The following is a 25,143-nucleotide window of genomic DNA, read 5'->3' on the forward strand; positions in this document are numbered from 1 at the left end:
GTTTTTCTCTCAACACTTTAAGTATTTAATTCTTTTTGTTTGGATGGTTTCTGAGGAGAAATCGAATTTAATTATTATGTTTGCACCTATATAGGTAAGGTATTTATCCCCCCTGGCTTCTTTCAAGATTTTTTTCTTTAACTTTGATTTTCTGGAGTTTGAATATGTTATGCTTAGCTGTAGGTTTGTTTGTTTGTTTTGGGCATTTAGCCTCCTTAATGTTCTCTGAGCTTCTTGCATCTGTGGTTTGGTGTCTGACATTAATTTGAGGAAGTTTTCAGTCATTATTGCTCCAAATATTGCTTCTGTTCCTGTCTCTTTCTTCTTCTCTGATGGATTTGAGAAGAGTTTCTGATTTCTCAGTTTGCTCAGCTTTTTACTCATTTGGATTGAGTAACAACTTCGAAAATCCTTATATACCAGATCAGAAATTAAAAATTCTATTATTGTGGTAAGCAAAGTATCACAAAAATGCAAGCATTTCTTCCCAGAAGATAGACAATATATCTGCAATATGGAAAAGAAAGTTAACTCTCTGCTAGAAAGCTCCTTTTTTTTTTCACTAGAAAAAAGCTCGTTACATTCCAATCAGAAGTTCTATCATATACAAAGGCCTGGAATTTAAAAAAGAAAAGTCCTTATCTGAGATCTGCTCTTAACTGAAATGGATCAGCAATGAAAATATCCAAATCTGAGGATCAGCCCTTCCAGTCTGCTTGATGCCTGATCTCTGTAGTTCTGAAAAAGCAAAAGTATAAACTAATTTAAAACAATAAGGGCCTATGTCTGTGTGTGTGTGTGTGTGTGTGTGTGTGTGTGTGTGTGTGTTTGTGCATGCATGCACGTGCGTGTTTATAAAGGTGATGGTTGATTTCTGAGGACTTGCTGATGAATGAGATTGGACGAGTAAGGGACATGTGTATATGAAAGGCTAATCAGTTCTGAGCAATGATGTAAAGGTTTTACTACTGACCTCTGTAACTATGAAGGTTTCTACATTTGATCTGAGTTCAGAATAAGAAAAATAATTTTTTTTTAAAGAGAGAGAGAGAACAGTCCTTTTAAGTAACTGCAAATGTTCTGTAAGGTTGAAGCAAGACTTGTATGGCACAATAGCAGAAATTAAGGATGGAAAGTTAAGCAGAAAACATTATGCAGGGCCTGGCTGGCCCAGCTACAGAGTTTGAAATTTTTAAATAAAAGAATGACATTTACTTACTTATAACCCACATCATTCAAAAATTATTAAAGGTAAAAGGAAATGGCATGGATTGATGTATGTTTTGGAAAGATCACTAAGTGGGCATTAGTTTGATTTGGATTCAGGAGCCTGGCAACATAGAAATCAGATGAAAGGCTTTGTCAGAAACCCTGTAAGAAATGATGAGAGCCTGAACAAAGGGAGGAGCAGTAGGGGGAGAAAAGAGGCACAAAATGTGAGAGGTATTTGGGATTTGGTGACAGACTGACTGTGAGAGCTGAAGGAAAGAGAAAAATTGTAATTCCCAGGTTTCTGTGTGGGGCTAGTAGGTGCTGGTACCACACAGACAGAAGGAAGAGTGCCTTTAAGGAGAAAGATTACAAGATGAGTTTTAGACAAGTTGAGTTTGAGATAACTGTGAGATATCCTAATGGAGACATATGTCTAGTAGGTAGTTACATGTCCAAGCCTAGAATTTACCAGGAGCCATCCTGATTCCTACTCTAGAAGCTATTCTTACATAAATGGAAGTTGAAAGCCATAGTGTGGATGAAAGGGGGAAGTGAAGGGAAGGACTTTGGACAGAATTTTTGCGATGGCCAACCCTTAAGGTATGTACTGAAGAAAAGGAGCCAAGAGAGTTATCTGTCTGGCAGAGCTATTTTAATAAAATTCGGCGTCCACAACAACCAGTTTAAGAGTAAACTGGCAAATACTCCATTCACCCTCTCTCTCTGAACTCTGGCCCACTCCTAAAACACATCAACCACACCCATCTTCCAGAGACTTTTCGCTATCCCTCCACCCCCAAACACACACCCACTCCTTGCAAATTCCTCACCCGGTGTCCTATCGACCACCAAAACTTCTCTTCACACTTCAGCAGCAGCTGGAATAGTCCTGAATTCCTCCCCCTTTCTTTGTGTCCCCGTTCTCATTCTTCTCAGAACTGTTTCCTCTCTCGATGGAGAATCCTTTGAAGGGGCACTTACTTCTTACTCATCTTGCATCCTCAAGACACAGTGTACACAATATGTATAAAGGAGCAGGAAGACCGCGCAGTCCTCTCACTGTTTCTCACATGCTTCTGGTGAAAATCCTGGTCCCTCACCTTCCACATCTCTTCTTTGTATGCCTTATCTGCACTTCCTCGGCTAAAGTTACACGAGAAAATCCTTTCCTAACACAGATGTCTTGCAGCCAGCTGTTAGGACAGCCACGAAGCCGCCAACACTCTGCCTGCCAGGAAACCAACCGCTGCAGCTAGGGCGCAGGCCTTTCTACACCTTGCCCCGCCCTTCGCGTCCCAAGTCCCGCAAGCCCCGCCTCCACGCCCTGTCCCCGGCGCCGACGGAAGCAAGACGCTCAGGGCGCACGCCCCACCCCGCCGCACCGCGCCACGCCCCCTACGTAGGGCTCACGCTCCGCCCACATCTTGACCGCGCGGCCCATCCTGAATGCCAGTCCTCAGCTGATGCGAACCGAGAACATGGCGAAACAGGTAGCGCAGGCCCAGCCAGGGCCTAGTCTGAAGGTGACAGGAAGGGAGAGAAAGCATAGGGTGTAATCACGCCGCTGGGTACTGGAGCTGAAACGGGCCTTGGGACGAGCGGTTCAGCAGGAAAAAAGCTTTGTTTGGGCTCCTTTCTTGGGAGGGTTTTGCTGCCTCTGAGCGGCAAGAGCGGCGGGGAGAATCGGAGAATGGGGGGCGGGAATGGTCTGTGCTTATCCTGGTGAAAATGGCTTAGAAGCGGCCAGGCTCTGCCTATGCAAAAAATAAGTACAACAGGTCCTCCAATACAGGTCTTCCAGAATAAGTAAAGCAGATCTTTTTGTTCAAGCCCCATTTCTTTATTAAGTTAATGAGATGCCTGTAGGACCTTAACTCTTGTTTATATCAATTAGCTTATGGTAAAATTGGGTTCCTTGTACTTCATTTTGCATAAAGTCATGGAACCTGTCCACGACTTACTGTAACTTGCCCCGGGTCATACTTGCAGGTGGCAAAGCTTCGATTAGAGCCGGTGCTCCTAACTTCTAGGTTGCTCGTTGTTTCATGATAGTAATTCATAATTGCGCTGTTGTTATGCCACCAAGAAATACCAAGGAATGTATTTTAGGAAGACTTCTAGATTCCTTTCAGTAACATTTTTTAGTATTTAGGCACTAGAGCTTTATATCCTCCTTTAATCCTCATGTAAAACCTCTGAGGTATTGTCCCCATCTTACCAAAAACTGAGGCTTAGAGGTTAGTAGTGCTTAGTGGACACACTAAAGATAGTGAGCTGGGATTCTGATCCAGATCTGTCCCTGTGCAACAGACCATTCCAGGTTCCTGAAATACACATTAGACAATAAAGAAAAGGTAGAAATATACGAAAACATGAGTAATCAATCTAAAGTTGCTTTGCAAACTTTAGAGATTTTCTAGAAAGATTTATGACCTTAAATTTTGGAGTTGAAAAGAAATGGTAAACTCCAAAAATCTTTCAGACTTAACAAATTGTCAGTTGTTTTTCCTTATTACCACATATCTTTATTCAGAGGTGAAAAGTTATAATTCATAACTTAGTTCAGATGTTGAAGTGGGGCAACTGCCTGTGATTTAGAGTGAGGCTTTGTTTTGCTTAGAATTGTCATTGAAAGTAAAAGTTTAAGCTTCTTTCAAACATACTTTAAAAGGGAGAGCATAAAACTTAGATTATGGATGAATAATAAATATTATTTATTCTTGTTGCTTAAGAGATCTAGCATACGTGGCTTCATTGTTAGTGTTTTAATTTGACTTTTGAGATTTATTTACATTGAGGTGAATAAAGATTCCAATACAGTGTCTGAATTTGCTATCCGATCAGATTTAATATCTACATTTTAATTTTAAAAGCAATAATCTCTGGCCTCACCAATTTACACAAGCCACTCATCCTCCTATATAGTTCAACTCTCCTTTTCCTCCATACTTTGTTCTACTGCTAGTAATAACTACTAACCTGTTTTTGAAAAGCTACCCTCTGCCAAGGACTGTATTAGGGGCTTCATATTCATTCTCATTCACTCTTCACAATCACCTTAAACATAGGTGCTTTATCACCGTCTACAACTAATTCTTCCTCCTCCTTCAGTATCCCTGTTAAAAGTAAAGCTTTCTCAAACTCACCAAAGTTACACTCTTTCTCCACTTTTTGTACTTTGTAGCACTTTATGCCTCTTCCTTTAAATCACACATTTTGTAATTAACTTTCCAGTCTGTCTCCTATAAACCCAATGGTTTTCAACCTTTATTCTGTCAACACATTTCATAACTGTTATGTAAACTGATCAAAACCTTCATTACGCTTGAGCCTCTAGTAATGGAGGTGGGTACTGACTGGAATCTTTAAGGCAGCACTATACTATAGAAATAAAAGCTACATAGGTAATCTTAACTTTTCTATTAGCTATTTTAAAATTGGGTTAAAATTTAATCAAATACATTCAAAATACTATTGCAATCAATATTTTAAAAATATTGAAATATCCTTACTTGAAGGTGGTGCTACACTTTCAAAATCTGAGTATATTTTACATTTACAGATAAACTATTCAGACTGGCTATTTTTCGAGTGCTCAGTAGCCACAGGTGGCAAATGGGATACTGTATTGGATAGCTCAGTTAAAAAGGATAGATATAGTTTTTTAAAGTTCCCCTATTCTGATACTCCTTATACTCTTTCCCACCCTGCAGTTGTGCACTACACCAGTGTTACCTACACCAGCTTGAGCAAATGAATTTCGGAGAGCTCGTGTTAAGAATTCAGATTCTTTGGACCCTGTGCCAGGCTCACAGAATCAGATTCTCTTGGAACCTCTATTCGTAACCTGCTTTCCTTATGCATTGTAGAGAGTCATTAAATATTTGATGAATAAAACTTCTTAACCAAATGAGGCTTTTATATCTGACCTTGTGGTCATCGCAGTTAAATATTTTAATGGATATTATTTATATGAAATCTAAAAACAGGTAAAACAATTCTCCATATCACTTAGAGGTATATCTTCCTTTGTGAATCTGTGATATAATTTCTGGTATTCATCAGTATCTAAATTAACTAATAAGCAGCTCATTATTCGGGAGGATAAACACCTTGGTCTGTTTTTTCCCATGTCAGGTTATCCAGTGCAAGGCTGCTATTGCCTGGGAGGCTGGAAAACCTCTCTCCATAGAGGAGGTAGAGGTGGCACCCCCAAAGGCTCATGAAGTTCGAATTAAGGTAATGATACATCTGAGGCACTGGAGAAGACTTACAATTAGGTCTCTAGATAGATGAAACTTCTGAGGTCTGCAGAGGATAGATAAGTCCTAAAGGACAGTGTTGAGAACAAAGTATTGAAATTCACCCAACCATAGAATCAAAACATCCTCTTATTTTATCCCTCTCACCTTTCTAGCACTTCTCTACATCTTTTAGTTTTGATATCGGGCTGAGCATCCTTCCCCAGGAATCACTAGTTTACTACAATTTATTTCTGTAGCCTGGGTTTAACATGGCTTTGTAGGATGTTGATCCTATAACGTAAAATGTCTGGTGACGTGTTAGAAACAAAAGAAAAAAAAACAGGCTTCAGTGTTTTTAGAAGAGACTTCAAATAACATTTGGGAAGAGGTTCCTGACCGACTAGAGCAACAAACGAGTAAAGTCAGCTTGCTTAGAGAACTGTGAAATGTACTGACCCTTGCAGACAGGGCCTGGGTTCCAGAGCTTCTCAACCCCTGCTGTGGAAGATAAATGGAATTACTCCTGGAGAGAGGCATATTGTACAAGCTGGATGTTTTTAGCATTATACTCTGTATAAAATTAATGCTTTATTAACGTATGACCACTGAATAAAACTAACATTCTAGAAAAAGCAGCTCTTTTTTGCTGTAAATTGAAGTATATGTCCCCCATCCCATCTCCAAACATACAGCACATGTACACATACTGGCTCATGCTCCAGAGATCACACATAGGTCATGAAGCCCAGGGCCAAATAACTTGTTAAGGTTCGTGTCAACCCAGACCCAAGAATCTGAAATCTTATACTGGTTTGTGTGTTTTTCTTTAAGTTCAAAAATTAAGCTGATTGTGATTTTGCCACTGAAAAAGAAAATGTTTGTCGCAAATGTACTAAAATGAGCTGTATGGGGCACATGGAGTTCAGCTGTCTTCCCTGGGAAACTGCTAACAAAAATAGCAAAGAATCTTACATTGTAAGTGGGTATATAGATGAGAAGCAGAGAAGTATAAATACAAACATTCTAAGACTTCCTTTCTTTGCTTTGGTGGTTTGGAAAAATAAGAGATACTTGAGGATAAATTGGGATAAAGGGCTTTTTAGGGGTAGAATTTGAGTGTGGCTGCTAAAAGAGAGTTGGTTCCACTAAAAGCTGAAGCATTTTGGCACAGACCAAACATGCTAGCATGTTTAGAAATCACATTTCTTATCAGTCACGAAGAGGCCAGCAGTGTATGAGTTCCACCTGGCTTAACACACAGGTACTGTTCCTCTTCACACCTGAAGGCACAAGTGCCCATAGAGTCACCTTGTTTACCTTGTCTTGCTAATGCGCACTGAAAATAGATATACCATGTACATGGCATATAGATGCACCATTACTTTTATGTACTACTAAAAAATGCTGCCAATTCTAGTTAAGATGCCATAGATTTGTAAGCACGTGATGATTTTAGAGGTTAAAATATGAAAGTATATCTTAGAATCAGTGAAATATGGTATTAAAGTAAAAGTGCCTATCCTTTGACCTATGCCTCTCCTTGAATTACATGCACACCATTAAATGCTTTCTATTTTAATATCCTGATAGATTATTGCCTTTGCGATTTGCCACACTGATGCCTATACCCTAAGTGGGGCTGATCCTGAAGGGAATTTTCCAGTGATCTTGGGACACGAAGGTGCTGGAATTGTAGAAAGTGTTGGTGACGGAGTTACTAACCTGAAGGCAGGTAAGAGGATATTTGGACCTCTTATTTTATAACTTTGGCTCATTTCTATAGGGAAATTACTGAGAAGCACAAATGTTTGATGGTTTTTTCTGATTTTTCAGACTGCTGTTCATTTAAAACTGTTTAAGTACATATCCTAAGCCAATTTTATCTAATTAAGCAAAAATTTTTAAAGATGCATCAATGAGTCAGTACTTTGAAGCACATGACTCCTTGTTCTCTAGTTATTAAGAGTTTCCTTAATAAAAATTTTGAAACTTATATTTTTTGTGTGGTCAGACAGTGTCTGAATGATGTTATGTAGGTAAAGTTTTAAACCTTGAATTTAGTTTTGCAAAGCCCCATGACTTGACAGCAATAGGAATTTGCAGAAACAGATGCTACTAATTCAGGATAATGTTTTTGTATTTGTTTTCCAGGTGATACTGTCATCCCACTTTACATCCCTCAGTGTGGAGAATGCAAATTTTGTCTAAATCCTAAAACAAACCTTTGCCAGAAGATAAGGTTAGTACCTTTTTATTTTATTCTCAAAACAAGAGATCATATTAATAATGTGGCAATTTATACAGAGCATTCTATATAAATTATTTTATTCTGTCTTTTTATCATCATTAGTATCCTAGTTTTCATAGACTCAGAAATTAAGTGGTTTGCCCAGTATCATAAGCTCTTAAGAGACAAAACTGATTTTTCTGAACTCATTCTCTCTCCATAACACTCGCTTAAATTTGCCAAAATATGTAATAAAAGGAGACATGCTTATGAAATTAAATTAAGTCATTTTTATATCCGTTTTATTGTCTATGAATCAAAGAAATAAAATCTCACAAGGTTATTGGGAAGACTACAAGAGATAATATAACCCCTTAAAACAGAAAAGGTATTTACTTTATTGTACTAAGGTAACAGTACTTAATTACTTTTTTGAGGCTGTTTACAATCTTGTATTTGTTCCCACATTTGTTTTTTATTGAATAGAACAGACATATATTAAAGTACTTAAAGTATACAAATTTTAAGTGTACAGCTCAATGAATTTTTATGTACATACACACCTAATAGTTATAACCATAACCCAAAACAAAATAGAGAACCCATCTAGCATCCCACAAAGTCCTTCATATCCTTTCCTAATCAGCAACTGCCTCCTTCAAAGGTAACCACTATTCTGATTTCTTTTACTGTAAATAGAATTATGCATTATGCCCTCTTTTGTCTGGCTTCTTTCATTGACAGTGTCTGGGAGATGTATCCAAGTTGCTCTGTTGTTGCTCTCTCATATTCCATTCCAGGTACCACCATTTATCCATTCTGTTGATGGACATTTAAGTTGTTACCGGTTTGGGGCTGTTGTGATTAATGCTACTATGAATGTTTTCATTACATGTCTCTTGGTGGATATATGCAATACATTCTCTTTGATATTTTCCTGGGATTGGAATTGCTGAGTCATAGGATGCACTCCTACCAGGAGTATATGAGAAATCTGTTCTTATATTTCTTTTCTGATGCCACTGACAAAATTAGTTTATTTTGGGAAACCAAGATGCCATTTATTTTATAACATAAATCCAGTTACTTTTGGCAAAGCTAAGAAAAAAAAAAAACAACAAACTAGTTCTTTCAGAGGGAACATTAAACAGCCTGAAAAATTTTGTCATAGATCATGTATAATTATAGTAATGGACTTTCCGTGTCTAGAACCTTTTAGAGGGACAAGTCCTTTCAGAGCTTAAAATGTATCCCATGTCACCCTTTGTTCATGAAACTCTTCTGGGAAGAAGTGATTTCTCACATTAAGGAGGACCAAACAAACTTAAGTTACTCTCATGAAGTGATTTATGGTAGAGCTTTGCCACCTATTCTTTGTTTCTTGTCATGTTTTTGTTTTTCTCTTAAAGGACATATATTTACTCTTGAATCCAGAGGCAATCCATTTTTCTCTTCATCTATGTATTTGTTTACTTATATATATTCCAAATAATTTGTCTAAGAGTATACATCAAATTTTTATAAATATCTATAAATATTTTAATATTTTTATTAAAAATAACAAATATTTAGTAAACACTATGCCAGGCACAGTGCTAATGCTTTATATAACATCTCATTTGATTTTTTTTTTAGCAATCTATGAAAAAGATAGTTGTTTTTTTGCATTTTCTAGTGAAGAAACAAAGGTTAATTAAATTGCCCAAGATCATGCAGATCACCCAAGTATGTCAGACTTCAGGGCCCGTACTCCTAAGCAAGACATCACCTCTCTGTTTAGAATATCTAATATAATTTTTGTTACCATATGTCATGGTTGCCTTTGTGAGACACACCCCCCCCCCCCCCCCAATTGCTGTAACCAACTACAGAAGCAGACGTAAGAAAAAATAACTTGAATCTTTTAAGGACTCAACTTTTAGAAAAGGCCTCCTGAAAGATCTAAATCTGCCAGTTAGCCATTTATTTTTATCAGCTAATCTGGATAATTGCTCACGATCTCTGCTTGTAGGGAATGGATTTGGCTTTACGCTTTATGAAGTCACATTTACAGAGTATTATGATGGAATTTTAAAATAATTTCATCTGATCCATAAGTTGTAGCTGTTAAAATTATTTCACTACTCTGACAATAAGATCCAGAAGGATATTGAATGTCGGAAAAGATAAGGTTATAAATCTCTTATAAGTTTTCCTAATAAGGCATTGCTGAATGATGCTAACTTATTAATAAATACATTAGAAACTAGATTTTTGGTCTTAGCACACTTTTCTAACTACTTATTGGTCATTATTTTAAAAACTAATTTCTTTTTCCTGATTGTACCGTGCCTTTTTTCTTTTTTATTTTCTTTAGAGTCACTCAAGGGAAAGGATTAATGCCAGATGGCACTAGCCGATTTACTTGCAAAGGAAAGACAATTTTACATTACATGGGAACCAGCACATTCTCTGAGTACACAGTTGTGGCTGATATCTCTGTTGCCAAAATTGATCCTTTAGCACCTTTGGATAAAGTCTGCCTCCTTGGTTGTGGCATTTCCACTGGTTATGGTGCTGTCGTGAACACTGCCAAGGTAAGTGTTGGCCTGGCTTGTCACTTCTACTTTCTAATTTGGTATAACAAAAGTCTTTGCTGGAATAATGAAATTGCCTTGCAAGTGATTTCCTTGACTCTTGTGGAAGGAGTGCCTCATAGACTGCCTTTACTATTAGGTGGAGCCTGGCTCTACTTGTGCTGTCTTTGGCCTGGGAGGAGTTGGACTGGCAGTTATTATGGGCTGTAAGGTGGCTGGTGCATCCCGGATCATCGGTGTAGACATCAATAAAGATAAATTTGCAAAGGCCAAGGAGTTTGGAGCCTCCGAATGTATCAACCCCCAGGATTTCAGTAAACCCATCCAGGAAGTGCTCATTGAGATGACTGATGGGGGCGTGGACTATTCCTTTGAGTGTATTGGTAACGTGAAGGTCATGGTAAGTATGCTTGATTTCATTCCTTTCTTTTTCTTTTTAACGCAGTTTTCTTAATTAAGATTTTAAAGTGTTTGTTTTTAGAAAGTAAAAGTCTCCCGATAAGAATTATTCTAATAGAGGAAGGGAAAAATAATTATTTAAACTACAAATGGGAAAGGATACTAGAACAGCTCAGGGAAGAATGCAGAAAAATGTTTCTTTGCCTTTCAGTATATGCCAAATCTTAGACTATGTCTCCTTAAATTAAAAAAGTGATACAGTTATAGAGAGCACGAACTTTGAAATTAGATCGATATCCATGTACTAAAAATCAGTGACCTTGAGCAATGATGACTTCTTTAAACCTCAGTTTCCTCATGGGTAAAATGCAGGTACATATAATGGCACCTACTTGACACAAAGTAGACACTCAGGAAAAGTACTTCTATTCTCTGCCTATTCTTTTATTAAAGTGTTTAGAATTTTGAGCTAGCATTTACTTTTCCATAAAGATAAAAGCTTTAAATTCTTTCGGTTTGTGTTAATATTAAGCCAGATTAGTAATTTTTTTAAAAATAGCTGTTAAAGTAAAATTAAACATTCAGTTTGATCATTTTGTTGCCCTATTTTTTTTTTTTTTTTTTTTTTAAGAAAGCTTTGTGACACTACGCTCTCTCCCAGGAAGTTTCTGGGGAGGGAGATATTCTCAGCAAAATGCACTGAATTCTGTGATTTGGGCTTCTCTTTTGCCTGCAGAGAGCAGCACTGGAGGCCTGCCACAAAGGCTGGGGCGTCAGCGTGGTGGTTGGAGTAGCTGCTTCAGGTGAAGAAATCGCCACTCGTCCATTCCAGCTGGTAACAGGTCGCACATGGAAAGGCACCGCCTTTGGAGGTAATTTGATAAATGAGATATGTACATTTTCTTATTTCCATTGGCAGAGGTTTTTGTTTTGTTTTTTTCCATTTGCAAAGTTTTAATTCCAGACTAACTTTCTTGTTTTAACAAGAATTTTCATAGGCTGCCTTCTCATCATGAGTTGTCACATACAAAGTTATTGTAATAAAAGGGTTTCACACTCAATTAGTATTTCCCCCAGGGCTGGGTTGGTGCTCAGATTCTCCTGAAGCACAAGGCCACTTTTTATACACTAAAAAAAAAAAGAAAAAATCAGTATTCTGTTAATGAGGATATAGTTTAGGGGTAGGGTAGGAGTGAAACGTTGGTTGCAAGGTAAGCAAACAATAGTGTCAGTCATACTGTGTCATGTTTTAAACTTAAACAGGTTATTGGCATTTTTACTAATTTTTCCAGAGAGTGCAGTGATCACTGTATGTGATCATACATCTGTCTAAATAATAATGATTTCAGCAGTAACTAAGTCTTAAACTGAAAATATTAAATTAGACAAAACCTTATAACAAAATTGAAAAGCTGCCAGACTAATCATTTTTCCCTGTTTGATCCTAAAAACTACCTGGTTGTTTGGGGTTGCCTAAATACCAGTAGAATGCTGAGAAAGTTTCCATCTTTTTCATGGTTGCTTACCTAGGGAAGCAAAAAGACATCAAAACATGTTTGTATATCCCAACTATTGTGACTATATGAAATCTTAAGTTTGTGTACCATCCTCTTAGGGAAAAAAATTACATGGCATGCATGACTTTTTAATAATCCATGTTTAACAATATACCTGTTAACATCCCGTCTCGTGTTATGCCAGTTTTTTAAAAGTCTAAAGATTAGTAAAGTATACTAAAACAAGGGGTTTAGCCAAAGTTTTACTTCTTTATACAATTGAATTTGCTGTAGAAAATGTCAGGCTGACTAAACCCTCCTTTCCAAAGCCCTAAAAGTATACTGCACTTAAATATCTTAGAACAGACTTTAAAGCCACACATGCAACTCAGAGGCATCATCATCTAGGGTCCATAACTAGATTTGAGAAGTTATTCCAAGCCTGGGTAATGGAGCCGGGGGTAGGAACCTCTAACTGAAGCCTCATCCTAGTACATGCTGGTTGGGAACTAAGCTGGAACATTGGGGCCCCATGGTGTTGCAAAAATATGACCCACAATGCAAATAGATGTTTTGGTTTAGAGTTTTAGTTGTCTCAGTTAACAGGAGTTTTAAAGGAGAAAGAAAAAGCCCACAATTTGTAGGAAAAAATAATTGGTAGACAATATAAGGAGGAGATTTGGAAAAAGCTCCAATACAAGTGAAAAATTGAAGCATCTGATTTTAAATACTATGTAGCTAAACCTTTTCTGCTTTGCTTTCATTTCTATGCTCATTTCGAAGTTTTTTATTCCTCTTTAATTTCAGTTTCACAGTTTTCTATTCTGAGATGCTATTATTTCATTGTTGAATTTAAACGAAGGAAATAAAGTCATGTGTCACATCAGTATTTTTCTTACTTGAATTTCATGATTATTGAAATCTTTCCTGGACCTAAATAAGGCTGTTCTAAGACTTGCAGGTTCTATCCTAGATAGTCTAACAGTCTCAATTGAGACAATGAGATTTTAGTAAATCAATAAAGAAAAAGGAAAATATTAAAAAGGCATTTACTTTTTTAACTATCGACGTACATTAAATTCTTTCTCATCTCTGTGCTCATTTTGAAGTTTTTCATTCCTCTTTAGTGAAAAATTTTATTCTCTTAAATGTCTTTGTCTCACCCACAAAGTAATAAACATATTGTAGAGACCTGTTGAAAAATAATAGATGTATGATTTCTTTTAGGATGGAAGAGTGTAGAAAGCGTCCCAAAGTTGGTGTCCGAATATATGTCCAAAAAGATAAAAGTTGATGAATTCGTGACTTACAATCTGTCTTTTGACCAAATTAACAAAGCCTTTGAACTGTTGCATTCAGGAATGAGGTAAGCTTCCTTTAGTTATATATTATAGCATGTGGTAATGATTTGAGGTTTATAGAGAAAAAAATAAAAACAATACTATTTTAGTGACCTTAAAAGATACCATTCAAAACCTGTGTTTATTATTTCCTTCTCTTACAGCATCCGAAGTGTTGTCAAGTTTTAAATTCAAGAGAAAAATATGTCCATCCTAATACCTGAGTCATGTGGTCTGATTGGATCAGCCAAACAAGTAGAGAGAAGCTCTTAACAAGTTCACATCCTCTTAGACCTTTAGTAACCAACTCTAGGGAATAATGTTTTGTGTATAATTCATAAACCTTCAATCAAGGATAAAGCTGATAAATCGGTTTTCTAGACTCTTCACATGAATAATTGCTATCTCATTAAGGAATTTTTTTAACATAATAAAAGTAATTTCTGCATATGTGTAAGTATTATCTGTTTTCTGCTGAATCTATTCTCCCAGTTCTCTCTCTTCATTATCTTCATTCTTTAACCCTTTTCCCATTTAGAAAAAAGTGCTGCTCACTGCTAGCATTAATTTAACATCACACATAGGGATGCTACATTTTCTAGGATTTGATATTTTAAGTGATCGAGAATTACTATATTTTGTAAATGGAAATAGCACTACTAAATACAGAATGCTATAAATAAAATGATGTCATTTAGTTCCAAAGACTATCAATATACTAAGCAGTGTGAAAATAAAAAAAGCAATATATTTCACGGCAAACTTTGGGGGTAAAGCTAGGACTGTAATCCGCAAGTTATGGGGGTAAATGCTGCAGCCCCAAGTGCTGCCGGCTGTATTTTCAAGGCAAATGGGAAATGGGTTAAAGGAAAGATGGAGGAAGCAGAGCAGAAATGTGTGCCTGAGCCTTGTCTGCTGCTATCCTAGGTAACTGTGGCTTAACTTTTAAAGAGTCTTGGGCCCATTTACTAAGGAACAGATTTCCTTAGCTATCAGTGAAAGTTAATCAGAACCCAAGTTGGCTTTGAGATTATCTTCTTGAGGATAGGTACATGCCTTGTTCAGACTTATACCCCCAGTGCCTACTATGGTATCTGGCCCATAGCACTAGAATTCATCATTGGAACTACTTTCTGTGCTTGAGTAGGTGTCTGTGTTGGTAGCTCTATGAACTCTTTCAAACACACAAAAAATAGATTTTTATGTACTGAATATCCAAGTTCCCAGCACTTACTTTGTCAAATCTTAACATTTACCACTTGCAGCCCACACTGCGTTTCCTCTCCAGAGGTAGTCACCATCCAGAATTTGATGTTTTATCAGTCTCATGCATGTTGTTATGCTTTTACAATACAGGCATACAGTAAGTCTTCAACATTATCGATCGTTTCTTCAAAACTGCAACTTTAAGTGAAAGGACATAACGAAATCAATTTTACCATAGGCTAATTGATAAAAGTTCCTACAGCATATTTCTGGTCACAAAACATCACAAAACTTGTAAGTAAAGACTCAAAACACTTTTAATATTAAAACACTGAAATGCGAGCTATATGTACATTTAAGAAAGATTAATAAAGTCAGATAATTTTCCAACTCACTTATTCCAGCTCAGGTCATGGGTGACTGTAGTGTCTCCTGCTAGCTCAGGGCACAAGGTAGGACCCCACCCTGGACAGAACGCTCTCAACACAGGGCCACTCACAGACACCCACACTTGGACAATTCAGACAAGCCAGTTGACCACATAATCACATCTTCGGAATGTGGGAGGAAACCAAAATACCCCAAAAAAACCCATGTGGACACGGGGAGAATGTGCCAATCCTGCACAGACAATGGCCTCAGCTGGAAGTCAGTTTTCTCATTGACATTACAATGAATTTGAAGGAAACCACATTATTTGAGGACCTGCTGTATACCATGTTTACTGCATGTCCCTTTATTGCGCTTCTCAGCATTTGTTTTTTTACAAGTTGAAGGACTCTGGCAACTCTATGTAGAACAAGTTAGCAACATTTTTCCAACAGCATTTGCTCACTTCATGTCTGTGTCATTTTTTGGTAATTCTCACAATATTTCAGAGAGTGATTCCTCTGATGGATCTGGGCAATGTATATTGAAAACCTTCTAGAAATGATTCATCATTACTAGATGTCATTAAGAACATTCGTGACTCATGTGAAGAGGTCAAAATATCAACATTAACAGGAGTTGGGAATAAGTTAATGCTAACCTTCTTGAATGACTTTGAGAGATTTAAGACATCAGTGGAGGAAGTAACTACAGAAGTAGCGGAAACAAAAAGACAACTAGAATTAGAAATGGAGCCTGAAGATGTAACCGAAGTTTTACAACCTCAAGATAAAAGCTGAGTGGATGAGTTGCTTCTTACAGATGAGCAGAGAAAGTGGTCTCGAAATGGAATCTACTCCTCGAGAAGATGCTATGAAGATTGTTGAAATGACAATAAAGGATTTAGAATATTAAATTAACTTAGTTGATAAAAACAGCAGCAGGATTTGATAGGATTAACTCCAATCTGAAAAATTCTATGGGTAAAATTCAAACAGCATTACATGCTACAAATAGTTCATAAAAGAAAGTCAGTTGATGTGGCAAACTTCATTATCTTATTTTAAAGAAGTGCCACAGCCACCCCAGCCTTCAGCAATCCACCCTGATGAATCAGTGGCCATCGACACTGAGGCAAGGCCCTCCACCAGCAAAATGAATATAACTCGCTGAAGGTCCAGATGATGGTTAGCATACTTTAACAAAGTGTCTTTACATTAAGGTATGTACATTGTTTTTCAGACATTTTTGCACACAGTAGATTACAGCATACTGTAAACATAACTTACATGCACTAGGAAACTGAAAAATTCATGTAAATTGCTTTATTGCAGTGGTCTGGAACCAAACCTGCAATATCTCCGAGGTATGCCTGGATATATCCATAAACCCTCTATAATCTTCAGTATTGTTGTGAATGTTTTAAAACTGAAACTGTCCCATTCTACAGCTTTCATTTTTCACTCATATGCTTCATCTGTGTTGTGTACTTAATCTATGTTGCATGTGAAGCGCTCATTCATTACTTTTAATGCCGTGCTGTGATACAGTTATATGAGCTACTATAATTTATCCATTCTCCATTCGACAGGCTAAAGGTTTGGTCCAAAGCTGCTTCTGTATTGCTGACAACACTGTGGTGGAACATTCTTGTACACTGTACTCAATGTGTCAGTTACTTAGAATAAGCGCATTTTAACTTTTACTAGAAATTGCCAAATTGCTCTTCAAAGTGGTTGGAAATTTTTGCAAATCACATGGGTGTGGAAAGGTACTTTATTGTGACTTTAGTTTGTATTTCAATTACTAAATCTCATTTTTTGGCCATTCGTATTTCCTTTTCTGTAAAGTATCAGTTCACACACATACTTTGCCCATTTTTCTATTGGATTATTTCATTTCTTGAGTAATATTTAGGTGTTTATTCTACATGCCAAGCTTTTGTCGGTTTTATATTTTATTTTAATATACTTTTTATTTTAATATAGTCAGATCTATTATCAGTGTTTTCCTAGTGCTAAGTAGCACAGGTGTTTTTTTCCTTATCCTGAGCAGTATAAAGCAAATAAAATGACCCATAGTTTTACCATCCCAGGTAATGTAATGACATAAAAGTAAACACATGAATGCAATATATCCAAGAGTTAGAAAATTCAAATAGTAGATAAAATGAGCTATACTCCTCTCCCCCTATAACCTGGTGACCACTAAGTCTATGTATCTTCCCAGAAGTTTCTGTGCATTTAATAGCATCTATACACATCCTTTAAAATTACACAAAGCAATACTATTAATGCTCTTCAGTGGCCTGTTTTTCCATGATAGCGTATTTTAGACTTGTTTCAAGCACATCAGATATGCCATACACATATTTATCTTTTAGATTGAAAACAGATGCTTTTTTAAATATTTTGATGTAGTTTACTCTCAAAAGGCTGTATTTCTGAGAGCAATATTTAGTTGATTGTAAAGTGGAAAAGCGGCAGTACAGGTTTCAGTTCTTCTTACATCTTTGGTACATTTGAAGGGCTAGGCAATGTAACCTAGAGGGCTGGAGACATAGTAGAGGCCCAGATGGCCCTGAACTATTGTTCTAGGTGAACTGGAAGAAAGGGGAAATAAAAACTAGCTTCTACCCTAGCTGAGGGAAATGTGTTTTTAATCCGGTTTGGTTTAGCCCAGCCTTCCAGGAACAAAACGTTATTGCCTTGTGCAATTGCAATAACAAAATTAGCATGTAGGGAAATAATGGGGGAGAGCTAATAATTATTTTAAAAGTTTCTTCCCTTTTTTCTTCTCATAAGTTATACATGAATGAGAATGGCAAACATTTTTATGTTCACCAATATGAAAAAGTAAAGCAGTTTTAAGGAATTCAAATAATGGAACTCCAATACTTGTAGCTGCCCAATTAGTTTACTTTTCATTTCTGTCACAGTTATGTACATACTCTTGAGCCAGCTAATTCATTTTAAAAGGTATGAGCATTTCCTGGTGGAAAGCATAATTGTCTGTTTCAAAGAACCAGTATAAAGAATCAATTTTACAAGATCCTTACTATAAGAGTCCTTGGATCATGGGACTGTAGGTATAAAGTCTTCTTTGTTAAGATCCTTTTACTACATCCTCTTGGATGTTATGTATACTGCTGAACCAAATAGTTTTTGGAGGAAAGCACAGATACAACACAGGACTAAAAACCATTCACTGTGTTCATGTCAGCACATCTATCCTGGTTGTCCAAAATTAGGTTTCTACCATCTTCGAAGTATTGGGAATTTTTTGAAAATATCTTTAAACTGCTATCTTGGATAAAAGGTATATAATTTTAACATATGGCTATAAATTTGCATTGTACATTTCATGAAAGCTAGTAAATTTTTTTTAAGGATTTAAAATGTTAAGAATCTTAGCTTTATTTTTATTGAAAAATTTTCACATACCTAACATTTTTCAAATCTTGTCTATTTCCATTTTCAGCATGTTGGGGTATTCTTCCTTCTGCTTAATTCTACTTAACCCATCTACTAATGTTCACTAGAGAAAGCTAGTCCATTTACGGGTTTGTCTGAGTTGGAACAAGTTCTTTATTACATGCACAGGGAACTAACAACATGTAAAGTAGAATGTGTAGAACCATGGGGTTTGGGGGGATTGGAGGTAGGGAAAAATTGCATTATGTTCAAAACTCTGTCACAGGGAGCCAGTTCATGTGTGTAAAACTTACACCAAACAAAAACGGCTCCAAAAATATATAATGCTACTTCCATTTATCCCATTTGAATGCAGCTGGTAATTCTCAAAATGTTTTGTTGATTTGGGGAAGGGGGAACATATCTTACATGCACAGAATGCTTCAGAACATTTTCTACTTGGCTACCCATCTGCCAAGCAGGCTGATGATCAAAGTCTGAAAGCAGCTGACAGTTCTTTAGGTCTACAGACACTGTGCACGAAAAATCAGATTCTGTGCCAGCAAATACCTGAGAAAAAGTATACCACAAATGCATTTGAAAAAGTGTTTTTAAAGTTAGATAATAAATGTATAAAACTATACCAAGGAAACCATATCTTTAGAGAAACAATTATGAAATGAACAGGGACATATGAAGCCCTCCATTATGCCAATTTCCTTTAGTGGAATTTTTCCTTATGGGAGCAAAGCAGATGGGACGGGCTCTTAAGCAGATGCGTTTTTATCAAGTAGGACGCCACAACAATTCCCTGAGATGAGGTAAATATGCACATGCTCCCTTCAGGAAAGCAGTGCTCATCCACCACAGAACTCCCTCTGGTTTACACATGGACTGAAATACCAAAAATATCAAGATATGTTAAGACAGTAGAAATTTAAGAATATCTGTGGATCTCTTTCTCAAGTCTACATTTTAACACTAAAAGTTCTTATCCTTGGTTATTTTTTCCCTCAGAATTACCTAGGGCTCATATTTACTGATAAAGTTTTTAAAATTCTAACCTGAATTCTCTGTTGACCTCTGACCCAACTACTAAAATTAGGCAAATTTGCTTTATAGTCACACTACATATCTAGAAAACAGTTGCTAAACTGTGGTATCACTAAATAGGAGATCTCCACAGAGAAGTATGGTGACTTGGCCCCTCGCCATGCAACCAGTGAAAAAATTAAGAGAAACAAGAGCCCTGCTGTCCTGAATGTTGACCTTGTGCTCGTCTCGTGATACTGTAGTGCAAATCTGCCTAAATGTTTTGGAAAGTTCAGTATTGGTATGTGTTTGGAGGGAGTGAGATGAGGAGGCTGGAGTAATAGTAAAGACTAACAACTCAGGAGATGGGAGCAATAACTCTAAAAGCTTTACGGTAGTAAAAAGCTGGATGTTCATAGGAAAAAATATCAGAATACTTTGAACTATAACAAGCATAATAGTGATGAGTAAAAATCCTTCCAGGAAGTCCTCCTTGAGTGTTCACATGTTGACTTCTTGACACATTTTAGTAAAATACACCAGCACTGACACATTTTTTAAATATAGCACATAACTATCATATACAGAGTTCTGTTGTTCCTCACCCAGTCCCCAAAACGAAAAGCAACAGGTTACAGGTAGCCAATGCCATCTTATTCCTGCTCTTTTACAAAATAAACCAAATGCAAACTATTATTTTGCATGGAGCTTGTACTGCTAAGCTCACTTTTAGACGTTCATTTTTAATATGAAACACATTCAGAATGTTAGCATGATGCAGTTTACATTGTGAAACAATTTGTTCCTAAAACATGAATGTCCACATTTTTTTCTACTAATACTGCAAAATAAGCCACACATCCACAAAGTGGTATAATTTGCTCCTCCTATAACTAGAGAGCTTGGCAGAAGTCAAACACCATCAAGTATAAATAGAATCTTATCACACCACCTCAAATAGTTCCGGTATTTCTAACTTCCAGACCACTAAAATATCCTCCCCACTCCTACGTTTTGCTCCCAAGATTCACTGCATTGTTTAAAAGTAGCGTATGGTTATGAAATTTAAAATACAGTAAGATCAAAATTAATTACTTCAAATAATTTTTAAACCAATACTCTGCACCCCCTTAGTGAGACGTGTTCCAAAAATAAAAAGAATCACAAAATTTGCACTTAATAAGTTTACTGTTGGTCATGATTTTGATGTAATTCTGAAATAATTTTAAATGTCTTATAGAATCAAATAAGTAAATACTGGTCTTGTTCAAACCCCAAGTTCTCCCCAGGAAAGAAGGAAGATACAAATATGGGACAGGGGAGGGGAGGGAAAATGAATATTAAATTTGAAATGAAAGTATCAGAAGGAACTCGTGATATATAGAAAATGCATTTCCTGGCTCTGTTCCCTAAAAGGGCCTAGAAACAATGGCACTCCAGTAGCACCTAGATCTTGATTTCCAAATACCATCCCCCAAGAAAAGAAACAAGGCTCCTTCCTTGGAGAAATAGCCAATTCCCAGTCTGGGGCAGGCAAACTGTATGATAAATCTAGACTATCTTGCTATAGCAAAAAGCAAGAAAGTGCTCAAAGACTGATAGGTACAGGTAAAAATGATCCATGAATACCCTTAAAGGTGCTCTTGCTGACCAAATTTGAAAAAATTACAGTAATTTAAATAGAATGTTTAAAAAGAATCGATGAGCCATACTGAAAACAAGTGGGCAGAGATAAGAAAAAAAGTTGATTCTTTGTAAAAGAGTGCCAGCTAAATAATGTAGATGGAATGTTAGTTTTAGAAAGTCCCAATTTGCAGCCACCAATGTAATAAAATGAATTCTGAAAAGGATTATTGATGAATGTTAAAACCTTTGAGTGAACAGGATATGCAAATGATCTCCACATTATCTCCTCCCATATTGCTTAAGAAAAAGATATTCTTAAAATGGAAACATCAGACAGACACCGAGTGATCAAACTTACATTGGCAATAATGTGACAATAACTTTATGTTCCTCCTGATATGACATAATGAATGAGACATAACATATGCCATTTATGGAGTCTTCAGCCAAAATGTTTATCCTGAACCTACTCATACTGGTGAGAAACAATTAAAGAAATACAAACTTCTACAAGCTAACTGGCCTGCTTTTCTAAGTGTTGATTTTTCCTATCTTTTTTAAAAAAGGTAGAAAAATTATTCTAAAGAAGACTACAGATAGAGGACGACCAAATGCCATGGGTTTGGGTCTTGGATTTAAAAAAAGAAGAGCTTTAAAGAACATTTTGGGAGAAACTGAGACTCAAGTTTGCATACATACTATACATTAGACAATTCTGAAATTTCTTGGATGTGATAATTGTATTATGATCATGTAGGAAATGTCCTTATGTTTTAAGAGAGACATGCTGTAGTAAAAGGGTTAAGTATGATGCCACTTATTTCAAAAGAAAAGTGCTTATACAGAGAGATACAGAAAAATAACAATTGTTGAATACAGGAAAAGGCTATATGATTATTTCATTGTACTATACTTTCTGTATACTTGACAATTTTCTGTAAACTTGAAAATTTTCTAAATAAAAAATTGTAATTTAAAAAATTAAAAAAAAAAAAAAGCTTACAGATAGCATGAGGGTACGTGTGGGGGCTTTAGCAAAGTGGTGCATCCTGCTCTTAATTTTAACCAAACCCAATGAAAAACCAGAAGTGGTTGCAGAACAAATTGAGGAATCAAGCCAAGATGGCAAACAAATTTCTAAACTTCCACTTCTTGTTAACTTAATACGTATGGATGGCAAGTGGTATAAAGGTGATGGTAAATGACTTCTAACGTACCTTAATCTATTTTGTAAGCAAATGACATAAAATGAAGAAAAAAAGGTTAACATGTTTCCCATCTTCTAAATAGAATTTCATAGAGAGGAGTAGTGGCGGAGAAGGGGGCAGGGAGGGGGTGGGGAAAAGATTCTTTTAAAACAATACAAAAAACAAAAACGTTAATACATTGACTTATTTTGAAAAATAGGCAAAATGATGAAACTGGATGTTTTCTCACCTAAATCTAATACACATTTATAATTAGATATATACAATTAGACTACAGCCCATATTGTTTTAAAATCTCCCAAACCAAGAAAAACATCATCACCAATGTGATGGGTTTTTAAAATCTTTTAAGAAAAAAACTACCCCACCTAGGTTTTTTTCCCTTAAGCTTATTTTCTGATAGACATTGAATCAGCCCGTACTGTTAATTCCACTACCAGTATATAAAATGCCTCTCTAAATATTCAGCATTCTGTCTTAAAGCTCTCAAAACTATGGTTGCATATCAAGTGCTGCTGATAGACTCTACTGAACTAAACACAGTACAAGAATTTTTATATAGTCATTAAACTTGAAAAAAGTTTTTATTCAAATGGTTGTGAGTTTATTTTTGATTATGAAATCAGCCACCCCGCTCCCACCACTTCCCCCTGAAATCCCAAACAAATGCAGCGTTAACGACTACATGGTGGGATAATCAAACTTTTTAATCTCCCTTTATACATTATATTAACATTGATATTGCAAGGCATTCCATTCACAAATATTACAGTTTGATAAAAAATTTCACACACATACCCCCGAAAGTGTATACCAGATTCGGTCACTTTACTAAATCATTAAAATAATACAAGTAATGAAAACATTATCATAATTCTTTTAAAGCAATAAAGGTCTGAGGCACTCTGGGAAAGATGTTCTCGTACAAGTATAATATGTCAGTGGTATCAAATTATCTTACAAGAAACTTACCAGATACTCAGTAATCAAGTACAGCCTAATGACAATGACTTTGATCTGTCTTCACTGGATCCACTCTCATTTGAATTGAACTACTGAAAGGAACAGAGATTGGGCACCTAAGTTCATTTGTGATGAGGTTCCCAGCGATGAAAAGGTGAAACGTGCTTTCAGCACACCAAGGAGAGCTGCATCCCTGCCACGAGGGAACAGTTCGGTCTTCAGAGAGGTTCCTTTCTTATCACGACCAGGTTTGCTAAATGTTAGGATCTAACAGCCCACCTGACTTACTCTGCTCACTGCTGGAGAGATTTCAGAACTGGCTTTCCCCATCAACTTCTATAGTGCAACCTCCACCCCTCTCTGAATATCTCCAAGGTATGCCCTGGAAATAAAAGAGAGGAGAAAGGGAACGTTTTCCCTCCCATTTCGACCAAATAGGTATGAAACAGCAATGTAATACAAAATTCTCATGCTCTGAAACAGCCAGCTACCACTTGGAGCATGGCTATTTTTTGTCATAAACTAGATTTTTAAAAACCTAATAACCTTTTTTCAAAGTGAATTTTTTCCACATCCATTCGCTGATACAGAGTCCACACTAAAGAGAAAGTCTCACTGACCTGAGTGCTTCCTTACACACAATTACACGAGTAAATAATTAGCATGGGGGAAGAGGGAGGCCAATTCCCAACTGGGAATTCAGTCACTGCAAACTATGGGTCCATTTACGACAGCATATAACCCTGTCAGAGCAGAATCAACACAAACTCCAGGTCACATAGTGTTCAGTAATTATATATATGGAATTTAAAATGTATACATATATATTTCCATACATATATAATAAAAAAAGCTGAAGCAACTTATGTTGCTAAAGTTTCAAGGATTCCCATCTTCAACATTCATTTGGAAAGCAGCTGGCTCTCGATGGCCCAGTTGTGGCAGTGATAAAATCAACTAGAAGCAGGTTTAAGTAAAAGTGCTCAAAGGCGAATGAGAAAACAAGGGTACAGAGATTCTTGCGGGGGACAGGGGAGCACTCAAAGGAGTTGAGAAATGTTTCCTTTATCCTTCTCGGCTTTTTCAGACCCAAGACAAGTTCGTGAGGACACACGTCAAATGCTGTAGTCCTTCCTTATCTATAGTCAAAAACAAAACAAGTAATAAAAAATTTCATCTTCCATTCTGTACTCTCAATAAAATGCACAAGTACAGCCAGAAGGCATTAGTGAGATGTGCCATCTCGGAAGAAATTAAAATTGGGACATGAAATGAGGCCTCGCACTCTCGAGCCGTCGAGTTAGGATTTCACAGCCAGCGTCCGTGACCAGCAGGGTGTGCTCGAACTGAGCAGACCGCTTCCCATCTCTCGTCACCGCAGTCCAGCCATCTGGCCAGGTTTCATCCTGCCATCCGCCTTAAATACACAAAAACAATTTTTCTTAAATCTATCACCCAATTTTCTAAGTAAGTGCTAGGTAAGTACGTTTGCATATACTCCTACAGAAAACCAATAAGAAAATTCACTATTAAGATTCCTACTTACACCTCAATTGTTTTATTTGTTTATTTATTTTTAGCACCTACAGCACCTGGTCTTTCTAGGTGGTCTCCCATCCAAGTACTAACCACTCCAACCCTGTTTAGCTTCCAAGATCAGATGGGACTGGGTGTGTTCAGGGTGGCATGGCCGTAGACTACCTCAATTGTTTTAGCTAAAGCATTTCCAACTTCATTTTGGTCTTTAGTTCAATGAAGTAATAATATTTAAATTTACCTCAAGTGTGTTAAAACTTCAAATGTTTTATACCTCCCAAACAGCCAATCAAGAT

General features: G+C 36.7%; 2 protein-coding genes, 2 non-coding genes and 1 pseudogene across 7 annotated transcripts in view; 3 read left to right on the forward strand and 2 right to left on the reverse strand.

Annotated features, from left to right (window-relative positions):
• Window positions 1–667: 667 nt before the first annotated feature.
• LOC111737333 lies at window positions 668–744 on the forward strand. The gene has a single exon (XR_002779416.1). It is a non-coding gene; the product is annotated as a small nucleolar RNA U2-19 (small nucleolar RNA).
• A 199-nt stretch (window positions 745–943) lies between these two features.
• On the forward strand, window positions 944–1,013 carry LOC111737332. Its single transcript, XR_002779415.1, has one exon. It is a non-coding gene; the product is annotated as a small nucleolar RNA U2-30 (small nucleolar RNA).
• Window positions 1,014–2,551: 1,538 nt separating this feature from the next.
• ADH5 (alcohol dehydrogenase 5 (class III), chi polypeptide) lies at window positions 2,552–13,944 on the forward strand. 4 transcript variants are annotated; one of them, XM_011356244.2, is made up of 9 exons: window positions 2,552–2,702; window positions 5,350–5,451; window positions 7,047–7,188; window positions 7,608–7,695; window positions 10,040–10,259; window positions 10,399–10,659; window positions 11,395–11,530; window positions 13,382–13,520; window positions 13,659–13,944. In XM_011356244.2, the coding sequence occupies exons 1-9, from the start codon at window positions 2,676–2,678 to the stop codon at window positions 13,681–13,683; spliced, it is 1,140 nt and encodes a 379-aa protein (XP_011354546.1). In that variant the 5' UTR covers window positions 2,552–2,675; the 3' UTR covers window positions 13,684–13,944. The 4 variants fall into 4 exon arrangements, with proteins under 4 accessions (XP_011354546.1, XP_011354547.1, XP_011354545.1 ...); XM_011356243.2 differs by having other exon boundaries at window positions 2,606–2,735; XM_011356245.2 differs by lacking the exon at window positions 5,350–5,451 and having other exon boundaries at window positions 2,570–2,702.
• A 9,090-nt stretch (window positions 13,945–23,034) lies between these two features.
• The window catches only part of METAP1 (methionyl aminopeptidase 1), a 54,777-nt gene continuing 52,668 nt past the window's right edge, over window positions 23,035–25,143 (reverse strand). The window contains exon 10 of the mRNA XM_023528406.1: window positions 23,035–24,728. Within this exon, the coding sequence (XP_023384174.1) occupies window positions 24,565–24,728 (164 nt within the window). The 3' untranslated portion in view covers window positions 23,035–24,564. The remainder of the gene's footprint in view (window positions 24,729–25,143) is intronic.
• Window positions 24,892–25,009, reverse strand: LOC111737373 (annotated as a pseudogene).

The sequence above is a fragment of the Pteropus vampyrus genome, unplaced genomic scaffold (assembly GCF_000151845.1).
Source record: "Pteropus vampyrus isolate Shadow unplaced genomic scaffold, Pvam_2.0 Scaffold25, whole genome shotgun sequence".
NCBI lineage: Eukaryota > Metazoa > Chordata > Mammalia > Chiroptera > Pteropodidae > Pteropus > Pteropus vampyrus.

What these genes read in the sequence shown, in the direction of transcription:
- ADH5 (XM_011356243.2), top strand. Translation starts at nt 2,676, where the DNA reads ATGCGAACCGAGAACATGGCGAAACAGGTAGCGCAGGCCCAGCCAGGG. An exon ending in CTCATGAAGTTCGAATTAAG is followed by an intron (nt 5,452 to 7,046) that starts GTAATGATACAT and finishes ATATCCTGATAG; the next exon opens with ATTATTGCCTTTGCGATTTG. An exon ending in GAAAGGCACCGCCTTTGGAG is followed by an intron (nt 11,531 to 13,381) that starts GTAATTTGATAA and finishes GATTTCTTTTAG; the next exon opens with GATGGAAGAGTGTAGAAAGC.